The sequence below is a fragment of the Delphinus delphis genome, chromosome 3, assembly GCF_949987515.2.
Source record: "Delphinus delphis chromosome 3, mDelDel1.2, whole genome shotgun sequence".
Classification (NCBI taxonomy): Eukaryota; Metazoa; Chordata; class Mammalia; order Artiodactyla; family Delphinidae; genus Delphinus; species Delphinus delphis.
In genome coordinates this window covers 9,945,758-9,958,131 of record NC_082685.1, presented here as the reverse complement: position 1 = coordinate 9,958,131, position 12,374 = coordinate 9,945,758, and the positions used below count along the sequence as shown (strand labels likewise).

Sequence of the window (12,374 nt, the reverse complement as noted above, 5' to 3'; positions counted from 1 at the left end):
GGGTAGGGTTTCAGCCCTCCCCCAGCAGCTGGCCGGCAGGGAGAGGGGCTGGTTGTATTTTAAGCTGTGAGTGGTTCAGCAGGAACTCGGAGGCCTGCTCTCCCAATAGACGTGGTGCAGCCTTCCTGCGGACCACACGAGCTCCGAAGGCATGTGGGCACTGCCCGCCTGGGACCCAGGAACTATTAATATACCTGCCGCCACAGGGCAGCAGGCCCTTTGCCTGCTCGGGGCGGTGCTATCCTCGCCTTTTTGGGCACATTCTGCCTGTACCCCTTCCCTCTTCCGAGTCCCCTTGGTGGGGCCAGACACTCGGGGTAGTGTGAGCAGCGCCCTCTTTCTGGCCCTTCTGTCTGGCCTTGTTATCCCCATGACTCAGAGGGGTTCAGTAACCTGCCCCCCAAGGCCACGTGGCCATGCAGAGCCCCCAGTTGACAGCAGGCGCACTCTCTAGCGTGGTAACAGTAGCATCGGCCAGGAATTCTTGGGCTCTGGACTCTCTCCTGCCCTCCGTCCATGACGTGGGGTGGGTAGAGCATAGGTGGGCAAACAGGCCAGTGTGTTGCAGCGACCCCCTGGCCAGTAGGGGAGCCGGGATCTGAACCCAGGCCCATCCCCTTCCCTTCATCGCAGGCGCCCAGGGTCCCCTCAAGCCTGTCCTCACAGCCTGAGGTTTGGGGAGCACTTCCCATCTGTCAGGTACCACGCCAGCCCCTCGAGGTACACACTTTCCTACCTGCCTCCGGCCTGAGGCTCAGAGAGAAGTGACAGCCCCAGAGTCACCCAGTGACAGCGTGGCAGGGCCGGATTCAGTCCTGTGTGCTGCCCACCACGCCCCCTGCCTCTCCCACTGGTGGTGGAGTGTGTGTGAGGGGAGCCCTTTCCTCCTGGGGGGCGTGGCCCTAGGTGGGTGGGCGTGCCCTCAGAGAGCCCTGTCTGGGGCCCTGCCCTGGGGCTCTAAGATCTGCTCCTTTTCTCCATGCTATCTCTGACTGAGGGCCTGCCAGGCGGGAAGGGTCCTCAGCACCTGCTGCCCAGTGGCCGACTTGGGGTCAGACCCAGCCCTGCCTGCCACGTCCCCATGTCTAATAAGATCTGCGTCAAGCCCTACACTGGGGCCCTCAGGCCTGCGTGGTGGGCTCGGGCCCTACTGGGCCTCACTCCAGCTCCACCAGCAGTTCACACCATTCTCAGCTGGCCCAGGTGCCTTCTCGGACCCGCTTAGGATGGGTGGGTCACGTCCCCCTGGGGGCTTCCTCCCTCCCAGCACTGCCCCTTTGCACCACTGGTCCCACCACTGCCTGGGGCTCAGGGAGAGTGGAGTGGGGTGGGGGTGCCCAGGCTGTCTGCCCTGGGCTTTGGGGGGCTCAGGGCCCGGACGAGGGTGCTATGTTGGGCTGACATGGTGGGAAGACTGCCCTGGAGGTGGCCTTGAACAAGGCCTGGGTGGACCTAGTGAGAACTGGGTGGAGAGGGAGGCCGGGGAGGTGTGAGCCAAGGTCTTGGCCTAGGCTGGGGCGCTTGCTGGAAACTTCCTGGTTTCCTGAACCGTTCCACACTTAGAGAGAGGCTCTCTGCACCAATAACGCCGGAATCTGTCACCTCCCTGGGAACACAGATGCACGAGGAGAATAATCCGGAGTGTCTCTTACAGCTCAGAAGGGGAAATGGAAGATCTATCTCACGGATTCTCAAAATAGCTGGGATTTCTCCAAGCCCAGTGAACTCTGTGCGCCTGAGCTGGGGCCTGGGCGGCCCGTTGGCCTCTCACCCTGCTCCTGGTGACAGGCCCTTGCTCTGCACTGGGCAGGGAGGCCAGGAGGCACCTCCATGCCTCTTCTGGGGATCTCCCTTCCCCCCGCGCTGTTGGGGGTCCGTGTCCCCTCGAAAGCCTTACAGTCAGGGCAACTCAGCCCTTGGAGGGCTGCCCCCAGGTGCCCCCTCCCAGGAGGTCTGTGGCATGGCTCCTGGGGGGCTCAGTGTGGGGCAGTTATATATTTAGTTGGGCCGTGGCTGTTGGGCCACTCGGGTTACATCTGCACAGAAGCTGGCGGAGCCAAGGCAGGCCCGGGCTGTCTTCCAGCACCGCGGCAGAATTTGATCTCGCCGGCCCGGCCCAGAGCACTTCGCGTGGGGAGGTCTGTGGTGGGGGCTGACGGCCGGCAGCTGGGGCCTCTGGCCGCAGCGGGCAGAGCGGGGCAGGCATGGACCTGAGCGTGAGCGTGGTGGCCCGGGAGACCAGCCAGGGCCTCGGCCCCGTCTTTGGCCTCAATGGCCTCCCCCGGCCCATGCCCCCCAAGACGATCAAGAAACCTAAAAAGGCCGTTCTCTTCTTTGAGGTGGAGATTCTGGACGCAAAGACCCGGGAGAAGCTGTGCTTCCTGGACAAGGTAGGACCGCAGTGCAGACTGCGCTGGCCCGAGGGTGCTGGGCCTGCGACCAGGGAGATGGGAGTGCCCCTCCACCTGGGTCCTGACACCCAGCCCCTGCCCTTCAGGGTGTGCAGGAGGCGTACTGTCCCTGGGCCTGCCCCAGCCGGCTTGCCGCTCAGGGTAGAGCACCCTGGCCCCTGGGTGTGGCCGGGAGCTGGCCTCCCAGTGTGAGAGGAGGTGAAGCAGCCTCAGTGGACCCTGCATGGCTCTGGGGCCTGGGAAGGAGGTGGAGTCCTGAGACCAGCCCCACTCCGAGGCCAGGCCAGGGGAAGGGGTTCGTCCCATCCCAGGGAGGTCTGGAACAGGTTGAGGGCCTTTTCTCTGGGGGGAGTTGCGGCTGGGGGTGGAGAGGAGAGGCGAGGTGGGCCTGGCTTCCCATGCTCACACCGTCTCCCAGCCAGTCCAGGGGTGACCTGGCTGCCTGGTTAAAATGGCCCTCAGGCCCATGGCTGCCTTGTCGGCTCCCCCCTCCCATAGCAGTTGCCTGGGACCCCAGTCCATCCCACTTCACCAAGAGGGATTCTGGGTCCCGGGCTCCCCGCCCACGGCTTACTGGTGCCTGGCCTGTGTTTCCCCCAGGTGGAGCCCCAAGCCACCATTGCTGAGATCAAGAACCTTTTCACCAAGAGCCGTAAGTCCAGGGCCCAGCCACACTGCCCCCGCGACCCCTCTGGGCAGGGGCCTCTAGGTAGGACCCTGTCCTACATGCCTCTCCCGCAAGGGCCTGCAGAGATAACCCCAGTGTGGCCCAGGCTTCTCTGGGCTTGCCTGGGGCACCCGCCCCCGTGTGGCCATCAACAGGAACGCCCTTGCTGGGCTTTGGGAAGGACAACATCCCGCTTTGCCTGCTCTTCTGGTCTGCGTCCTGGAGCCACACAAACTTCAGAGATCTTGCCCGGGGGCCGGAGGAGCTGTAGGGACCCCGGGCCCCACCAGGCTGTGTGCTGTGACACCCTACTCTCCCTACAGATCCACAGTGGTACCCCGCCCGCCAGTCCCTCCGCCTGGACCCCAGTGAGTACAGCTGTCTGCTTGGCTGTCCCCGGGCTCCTGGGTGGCCCTGGGCGAAGGCCCAGGCAGGCCCTGAGCCCTGGCCCGACTCTCCGCAGAGGGCAAGTCCCTGAAGGATGAGGATGTTCTGCAGAAGCTGCCCGTGGGCACCACGGCCACACTCTACTTCCGGGACCTGGGGGCCCAGATCAGCTGGGTAACGGTGCGTGCAGACCCCTCTCCCAGCAGCCTCGTCTCCCATCTGCCGCGTTGGGGTGACTCACCTCTCCCCTCCCCAGGTCTTCCTGACAGAGTACGCCGGGCCCCTTTTCATCTATCTGCTCTTCTACTTTCGGGTGCCCTTCATCTATGGCCACAAATATGACTTCACGTCCAGTCGGCACACGGTGGTACAGTGAGTGGGGCCGGGTGGGAGGAGGTGGCAGGGGGAGGGGAAGGCCTGCGGACCTGCCCCCGCTGAACTGGCTCCCCCGCCCCCAGCCTTGCCTGCATCTGCCACTCATTCCATTACATCAAGCGCCTGCTGGAGACGCTCTTCGTGCACCGCTTCTCCCACGGCACCATGCCGTTGCGCAACATCTTCAAGGTGAGCCCCCAGCTGCCTGTCCAGGCCCTTCACCCCCGGCCCTACCCTCCCTGGTCCCCCTCACCTGGGTCCTGCCCTCCACTGGGCCAGGCTCCATCCCGGCCCTGCTCCCTTTCAGAACTGCACCTACTACTGGGGCTTCGCCGCGTGGATGGCCTATTACATCAACCACCCTCTCTACACACCGCCAAGTAAGTGGCCTCGGGCCCTGCTCTCCCTTGTGAACACCCCTTCACCCAGGCTCTCCCCTCACGGGCTTCCCTTCTCTGCTTCCTCTTCAGCCTACGGAGCTCAGCAGGTTAAACTGGCGCTCGCCATCTTTGTGGTAAGCGGGCTGGGACGGATGACAGGGTGCGGGGAGTTTGGGGGGCGGCTCCGAGCTGACCCTGCTTCTCTAACAGATCTGCCAGCTCGGCAACTTCTCCATCCACATGGCCCTGCGGGACCTGCGGCCAGCTGGTGAGTGGCCTGCTCCGGGCAGGGGGGATGGCCACCTGGGCAGGCTGAGCCAGCGGGTCTCATTCCTGTCCTGTCCTCCCAGGGTCTAAGACCAGGAAGATCCCATACCCCACCAAGAACCCCTTCACATGGCTCTTCCTGCTGGTGTCTTGTCCCAATTACACCTACGAGGTGAGGGTCTGCCCTCCTCTCCTCTCCCTCCCGGGGCTTGGGGTCCCATGTGGAGGGCTAGCTTCTAGGAGGGGGCGGTGCCTGGCTCCGTAGCTGTTTCTGCAGTTTGAACTTGGAACATTTGGAAATGGAGAGACTGTGGCCTCTGGGGGCCTGGGAGGTGTCCAGCTGGGCTTGTGGCTGTTGGGGACTGAGGGGCAGCTTCATCGTGTAGTGCCCCCTTACTCCAGGCCCCTCGAGCTCTGGCGTGTGGTTCCCATCCCCTTACTAGAACAGCTGGGGCTGCCCAGCCCTGCCCGCCTTCACCCTGCCTGCTCTGCCCACAGGTGGGGTCCTGGATTGGCTTTGCCATCATGACACAGTGCCTCCCAGGTGAGCCCGCTGCCCCTTCCCCAGGGGGCCCCACCCGTCCCTGCTGGGTGCAGCCCTCCCTCCCTGACTCCCCTGCTCCACCCCACAGTGGCCCTCTTCTCCCTGGTGGGCTTCACCCAGATGACCATCTGGGCCAAGGGCAAGCACCGCAGCTACCTGAAGGAGTTCCGAGACTACCCGCCCCTACGCATGCCCATCATCCCCTTCCTGCTCTGAATGGCATCCCCTCACCCAGGCTCAGCCAGCCAGGCTCGTGTCCCCCCGCCCCAGTGTCATTCTGGGCGAGGAGTGGGAACCACTGCTCTCCAGCGTCTGGAATAAAACCTGCCTGCTCAGCTGGACTCAGACTCAGCGGTGTTTCTTTTGGGGGTCGGTTCGGGGCTCAGCACACCAAAGAAAGAGGCGGAGCTTGGGCTGAGGGCCCTGGAGGCTTTTATTTTTTTTGACTGGTCTACAGGGTGGTAGGCGGGGCCGCTACAGGGCCACCTCGGGGCCCACGTCACCGGACCCCTGGCCTCTGGCCTCCCTCTGCTCCCGCCTCTTCTTCCGCTGGAGCAGCCGCCGCTCCCGCTCAAACTCCTTCATGCGCTTCACGTAGCTGCAGGCAGAGTACAAGGAGGGAGGGGTAGCCTGGGGAGCTGATGGGACTCTGAGGGGGTCGCAGGTAGGGAAGACCTGCGTGCCTGTGATGTAACTCTGGGGTCTGCCCCCTCCCCTGGGGTGGACACCAGTGAGCCCAGAGCAAGAGCTGGGCCTCCCACCTGAACTAGGCGTGGCCACTCCTGTAGGCACCTCAAAGCAGCCCGACCCACCCCACAGCCCCTTTGGGATTCCTCTTTCTACTGAGGTGGGGCCTGGCCGGGTGAGGGCTCGGGGCGGGCGTGGGGCTCACTCGAGGTGCTCGCAGTAGTCCCAGTCGTGCTGCTCGTGCTTGCAGGCCAGGAGGTTGGGGAAGCTGTCGCGCTTGCACTTGAGGAACCGGATGAGGTAGTGGGCGCAGTAGTCCCGCTGCTGGAGCACCAGCTGTGCGTCATTCATCTCCTGCTGAGTGGCCACCATCTCTGCGGGGGGGACGGGTGGGGCTCAGCCAGGGCCAGGAATAGCTTTCTAATTTGCACGAAAGCAACCCCCAACACTGAGGCCCAGATGGGCAGGGTCCCTCTCCCGCCATCACCGAGCACCTCGAAATCCACGCTAGATTCTTGCCTCCCCTCCCCCTGGGGTCACTCCCCAGACAGCCCCACCCTGCAGAGGTGTGTGTGCGTCTGTGTGTCTGCCTGGGGGACCTGGATCCCAGCTCTGTCCTCTCAGTGGAGGCACAGCTTCTGCCCGCCTCATAGAAAGCTGAACTAATAATCCTCGTCCTGCTGCCCCACCCACCTGGTAAACCCCACGGGGATGAAATCAACCTTCACTTCAACTGGGGCCCATCTGGGGGCCGTCAGTAATCGTGGGCACACACCCCAGCCCGCGCCCGCTGTGCTGGTGATCCTGAGCTCTGTCCCCACCTAGCACGGGGCACACAGGACCTAGCCTTCCTGCATCCTCAAGGGAACCCCTGCCCCCCCATCTTACCCCATCTTTCTTGGTCCTAGATGCTCCTCCTTTCTCGAACATTCTCTTCCCGTGCCCCCCCTCTCTGCCACACCCTCCCCAGGTTTCCTGCCATCTCTATGGCTGTCCAAACATTAAGCTGCCCAAACATTAAGCCTTGGCTTCTGGTGGTTCTTGCTAAGAGCCGTCCACTCATTCTAATTCATGGCTTCCGTCTCCACCCCGTATATCGTTGAGTCCCAGGCCTTGTGTCCACCTGCAGCCCCTGATAGTTTCCATGTCAAGGTGGCACTTCACACCTGATGCTCCAGCCTGATGAGTCAGTCAGTAGCCAGGATTTATGGAGTACCAACTGTGTGCTAGGTGCTGGGGATATACAAGGGAACATGCCAGGCAAGGATCCCTCCCTGCTCTTGGAGGGAGACACAGAACAAACAGGTAGAGCTAGATGTTGTAGGATGCCTGACAATGCTAAGTATTAGGGAGGAAAATAAGGGAGAGAGAGAGGCAATGTGGGGAGGTGGGTCACAACTTTAGATGGAGGGGGCCGTCAAAAGGTGGCATACGAAGGTGAGGGAGTGGGTCACATAGACACCCGGGTAAGGCATCCCCAAGAGCGGCACGGCAGGTGCAAAGGCCCTGAAGTGGGAGGACAGGCGGGATGCCTCAGGGGTTTCGGCCTGAGCATGTGGTGGTCAGCGCTGGAGGGAGGCACAGGGTTGGTAGGGGAGGTCAGGAGCTCTGTTTCAGGCCTGCTGAGTGCAAGATGCCCGTTAAATGTGGAGTGGAGATGCCAAGCAGGCAGTGAGGTCCATGAGTCTGGGGTTCAGGGTCAAGGCCCAGCTGGAGATAAAAACTCCAGCCCTGGTGCACAGCAGCCATTTGAAACCAGAGGACTAGCAAAGACCCCCAGGGAGTGGTGGGAGTGGGTGGAGACAGGAGAGACCCACGCAGTGGGGCGCCTTGGCATATACAAGGCAGGGAGGTGGGCGGGAGCTGTGGGGTCTTGGAACCACGTGAAGAGGGGCTCCCAGGAGGTGGCAGCGACCGGCCGTGCCTGCTGCTGCCATAGTGGAGTTAGACCTGAGAATCTGGGCCACAACTACTGAGCCTGCACGTCTGGAGCCTGTGCTCCACAACAAGAGAGGCCACGATAGTGGGAGGCCCGCGATGAAGAGTGGCCCCCGCTTGCCAAAACTAGAGAAAGCCCTCGCACAGAAACGAAGACCCGACACAACCCCCCCCCAAAAAATTTTTTTTTTAAATTTTATTTATTTATTTATTTATTGGCTGTGTCAGGTCTTCGTTGCTGCGTGCGGGCTTCGTCGCGGTGTGCGGGCTTCTCATTGCGGGGGCTTCTCTTGTTGCGGAACACGGGCTCTAGGTGCGCGGGCTTCAGCAGTTGTGGCTCGCGGGCTCAGTAGCTATGGTGCACGGGCTTAGTTGTTCTGCGGCATGTGGGATCTTCCTGGACCAGGGCTCGAACCCATGCCCCCTGCATTGGCAGGCGGATTCTTAACCACGGCACCACCAGGGAAGCCCCAGGAGAAGATATTACGACAGCAGAAATAACAGCGTATTTGCATGTTGATGGGAAAACCAACCTTGCAAGAGAGGGAGAGTGGTTGGAGCAGTCCTTGGGTAGGTGAGAGGATGGGATGGAGGGCATCAGAGGGCTCACCTGGAGCAGAGGCTTAGCTAAAGCCGGGGCAGATCATCTGGGCTAACAGGAGAGAAGGTGGAGTCCAGGGTGTGTAGGAAGCAGGGATGAAGGGAGCCCACAAGAGCTCTTTTGGCTGCTTCTATTTTCTTAAGAGGATACAAAGTGACTAGCTGAAAGGAGGTGCTGGGGTCTGAGAGAGAAGGCGTGAGACCATGGTCTAGGAAGGAGCCCGAGAGAGCGAAGGGCCAGGGAATGTGACAGGAAAACAGCAGCATGAAGAGTCAACTGGGGGGGCAATTGGGAGACCAGTCAGGGAGGATGGGTGTTTTTCTCCCACGATGTTCAGCTGCACAGGGACAGGAGCCACGGAGGAGAGCTGGCTTTAACCAGGGTTCTGGTTAAGCAAGACAGAGGAGGGGATGGGGTGGGGCGGCTCTGGGTGTTTGCAAAACATTAATGGGAAAGCAGGGTGTGAGGGGCAGCGGGAAGGACTGACAGGATAAGGAGGTGGGGGTACTGATGGACTGCAGGTTCCAGTGGGGCTAAAGGAACTACAAGGACTCGAGACACCATAGGACCGTACCTCCCAACATTCTCCTAAATCCACACCTCTCTGCACCACCCCATTCCCTTAGGGATCTCTCTGTCTCCAAGTCGTCGCCCACCTGGCAGCCAACGTGACCTTTTGATAAAGCAAATCTGATCGTGTCCCTCCTCTGCTTTGAAGCACTAGCTCTCCCCTCTCCTTGGTCTCGGTGGGGCCAACTCCTCCGCATCTCCCGCAGGCCTCGCTTCCAGTCATAGTCTCCTGAAAGCCCGCCTTGATACTCCCAGGGGCCATCATCAAGATCCGCCAGGTTCCTTTGTCTTCCCTACAGGGCTGTGAGTTCCCCCTTAGTCAGTGCCTGCTGCATCCTCGGTGCCCAACTCGGGACTTGGTCCAGGACTGGCGCTCGATATGCTTGTGATATTAACGAATAAAAAAAGCAAAGTGCAGAACAGTATGTGCGGCGTGAGCCCCCCTCGTGTTTTCTCTAGCATACCTAAAAATAGTAGCGACATCCGGACAGAGGTACAATAAGCACATCCCTTCCGCGATAAACCCTCCCATAGTTCCCCACTCACTCCAGGACTACCGCCTCATTAGGTCCTGTGTCGCCACTCTCTTTTGCCCCCGGGCTTTTTGTTCAAACAGTGCCTTCTGCCTGGAATGCCTCCACACTCAGGCAGGGTCACGCGCGCCCCCTGGACTCCTCCGGGCCGAGGTCAGGGCTGAACCCAGACACAGTGCATGACGCTCGAGACCAGCCGACCCCGGGGTTCAGGGGTTCCGGCGCCCACCCCAAACTCCCGCCGGCCGCGCCTGCGCACTGGGACTCACCGCGTTCTTTGCGCCCGGGGAAGCCGTAGTCTGGCGGGAAGGTGGGCATCCGCAGGGGGTCGGGCTCCACCGATGCATCGCCCAGGTAACGCCGACCTAGGTGCGCCCCCATGGTTGCAGTCGCCGCAGGCTCCTGCAGCAGACAGGGTCACCCAGCTCCTACCCGGAAGCACTCCTTGGCCAGCGACGGCTTCCGGGTTGCTCAGGCCGCAGCGGGGATCATAGAGATGAACGACTCCGGAGGACTTCAGGTATCTCTGGCGCCACCTTGCGGTTGGGCTGAGATAGTAAGGTGCGCGCCTCTTACTCTGGTGATCGCCAGAGGGGGCCTCCCTGCTTCTGGAAATCCATCTGGGCAGGAGAGGGTGGACGATGTGAGCCTGGGGCTTCCTCCCACCCTCCCTGGGCGCCTCTGGTCTCCTGAAGCTAGAGCACAAATGAAAATTATTCTTATGTCGTATTTCTAGCTTCTCCCGAAGCTAGAGCGCAAATGAAAATTATTCTTATGTCGTATTTCAAAAAAGTCTTTATTCTAAAACTTTCGAACTTGTCATAAAAAACCCTGCACAGAGCTGACATAATTAGCAAATATCAAAAGTTTAAATAAAATTATTTAAAATAAGCATTTTAATTAAGTTTAATTTAAATAAGCAAATAAAAGTTATTTATAAACTATTTATAAGCTGAGATTTTAAATAAATCCAATTTAGTACTTTGTAAAAATAAAACGAGCTGTGATTGTAGTATCCCTGTAGTTGCCCCTGTAAAGAATGAGTATTACATTTCACCCCTGTTACATTAGAGCTTCTACACATGTATATTTAAAAGTATAATACATTGGTAATACTGCCAAATACTTCTTGACCCAATGTGCAGCTGTAACAAATGTTGTGTTAATTTGTTACTCTCTCTGGAATCCTGCACATTGGAACACAAAAGAGAAGCCTTTCACTGGGTGCTTGGCCGTGCTGGGAAATGATACTTGGATGCTGCATGATTAGATTTCATTTGACAAGGTGTTGTGGGTTGAATTGTGTCCACCCCTCCTCCCCCAAATAAGTTGAAATCCTAACCCCTGGGAACCTGTGAATGTGATCTTATTTGAAAGTAGGGTCTTTGCAGATGTAATCAAGTTAAGATGAGGTCATGATGGACTTGGGTGGGTCCTAATCCAATGACTGATGTCCTTATAAGAGGGAAATTTGGACACAGACATGCACACAGAGCATCACATGATGCTGGAGGCAGAGACTGGAGTGATGCATCTACAAGCATATGAACACCAAGGATCCCAGGCCAGGAAGGATCCTCCCCCAGAGACTTGGGAGTAAGCATGGCCCTGCTCACACCTTATTTTGGACTTGCAGCCTCCAGAACCGTGAGACTATAAATTTTTCTTGTTCTAAGCCACCTAGTTTGTGGTACCTTGTTATGGCAGCCCTAGGAAACAAATACACAAGATAATTTGTCTTTTCTCCTACCTAAACTTGTCTGGTGCTCAAGTCCCCTACACACCCCAAAGCAGCATCTGTTTCCAGCACTGGTAGCGGCACAACCAGAATCACACTCAGACACAGGAGGGCATCAGCCAGAGTAGCGGGGAAGTGCTCCCTGGAGGCCTGAGTGGCATTGATACCGAGAGATGTCATGTTTAGAGTTACGGTTGTTCTATGCCAGCTCCAATCACAAGATATCAGGTGACAGCAGCATCCGGTGTTCTTCAGTAAATTTATTTTGTGTTTGTAATATGTGAGATTCTCTAAAGCAAGCCAGATTCCTCTACTTGGGCCAAGGGGGTTTCCTGCTATTTGAGAGAACAGATGTCCTGGATTAGAACCCTATTTGTGTGGTCTGGGTGAGTGCCTTTAGCTCTTTGTAAAATCGAGATCTCAATTTTAATGTTTTAAGCATTAAATGTGTTAATTATATGAAGTACTTATAGCAGTGCTTAGCACATAGCATTAGATAAGTGTTACTTATTGTTACTACTACATCCCTCTATTATGAATAGCTGTGTCAGACCTTGAGGACACAGAGGTGAACAAGAAGAAAAGAGTGGGGGTGGAGGGTATCTCTCTCCACTCACATGCGTCCTACGAAGGGCTTTAAATACAATCTGTAGTGGGTTAAAGAGTGCTGCCCCCTTAAAAAGGTATGTCCATACCCTAATCCTGGGAACCTGTGAATGTGACCTTATTTGGAAAACGTGCCTTTGCAAATGTAATGAAGGGTATTGAGATGAGATCGTAGGCCAGGTAGGCCTCCAATGCAATAAGTGTTCTTATAAGAGAAAGATGGAGGGAGATTTGACATCAACAGAAGAGGAGACAGAGAAAGAGAGAAGGTCGTGTGAAGACAGAGGCAGAAATTGGAGTGATGCGGCCACAAGCCAAGGAACACCTGGAGCCACCAGAGGCTGAAGGAGGCAAGGAGCAGAATCTCCCCTAGAGCCTTTGGAGGGAGCACAGCTCTGCCGACAACATGATTTCAGACTTCGGGCCTCCAGAACTGTGAGAGAACAAATTTCTGTTGCGTTAAGCCACCCAGTTTGTGGTCATTTGTCGAGCAGCCTTAGGAAATGAATACACCACCTTATAGATGGATAACCCCCAAATCTGTCTCTAGATATGTCTTCTCCCCTGAAATGCCGACACATGAATATATCCAGCCACCGACTGGGCACCTTCACATGCTTATTCTGTTTGAGCTGCTATAATAAAGACTTATAAACAATAGAAATTTATT

The 12,374-nt window shown here is 57.9% G+C and overlaps 2 protein-coding genes across 2 annotated transcripts in view; one reads left to right on the top strand and one right to left on the bottom strand.

Moving 5' to 3' along the window:
* The window catches only part of TECR (trans-2,3-enoyl-CoA reductase), a 28,040-nt gene extending 22,668 nt beyond the window's left edge, over nt 1-5,372 (top strand). The window contains exons 2-13 of the mRNA XM_060006617.1: nt 2,340-2,390; nt 3,012-3,063; nt 3,402-3,446; nt 3,542-3,645; nt 3,722-3,837; nt 3,924-4,029; nt 4,148-4,220; nt 4,311-4,354; nt 4,431-4,488; nt 4,571-4,659; nt 4,986-5,031; nt 5,120-5,372. Of these exons, the coding sequence (XP_059862600.1) occupies nt 2,340-2,390; nt 3,012-3,063; nt 3,402-3,446; nt 3,542-3,645; nt 3,722-3,837; nt 3,924-4,029; nt 4,148-4,220; nt 4,311-4,354; nt 4,431-4,488; nt 4,571-4,659; nt 4,986-5,031; nt 5,120-5,247 (912 nt within the window). The 3' untranslated portion in view covers nt 5,248-5,372. The remainder of the gene's footprint in view (nt 1-2,339; nt 2,391-3,011; nt 3,064-3,401; nt 3,447-3,541; nt 3,646-3,721; nt 3,838-3,923; nt 4,030-4,147; nt 4,221-4,310; nt 4,355-4,430; nt 4,489-4,570; nt 4,660-4,985; nt 5,032-5,119) is intronic.
* Nucleotides 5,373-5,440: 68 nt separating this feature from the next.
* On the bottom strand, nt 5,441-9,816 carry NDUFB7 (NADH:ubiquinone oxidoreductase subunit B7). Its single transcript, XM_060006616.1, has 3 exons — nt 9,630-9,816; nt 5,924-6,092; nt 5,441-5,629 (listed from the first exon to the last, which is right to left on the bottom strand). The coding sequence occupies exons 1-3, from the start codon at nt 9,739-9,741 to the stop codon at nt 5,506-5,508; spliced, it is 405 nt and encodes a 134-aa protein (XP_059862599.1). The 5' UTR covers nt 9,742-9,816; the 3' UTR covers nt 5,441-5,505.
* Nucleotides 9,817-12,374: the final 2,558 nt, after the last annotated feature.

Excerpts from the sequence above, each read along its gene's own strand:
- NDUFB7 (XM_060006616.1), bottom strand. The coding sequence starts at position 9,741 with ATGGGGGCGCACCTAGGTCGGCGTTACCTGGGCGATGCATCGGTGGAG. Across the intron at positions 6,093-9,629 it reads CCCCGGGCGCAAAGAACGCG|AGATGGTGGCCACTCAGCAG; the intron begins GTGAGTCCCAGT and ends TCCCCCCCGCAG. Across the intron at positions 5,630-5,923 it reads GACTACTGCGAGCACCTCGA|CTACGTGAAGCGCATGAAGG; the intron begins GTGAGCCCCACG and ends CTCTGCCTGCAG.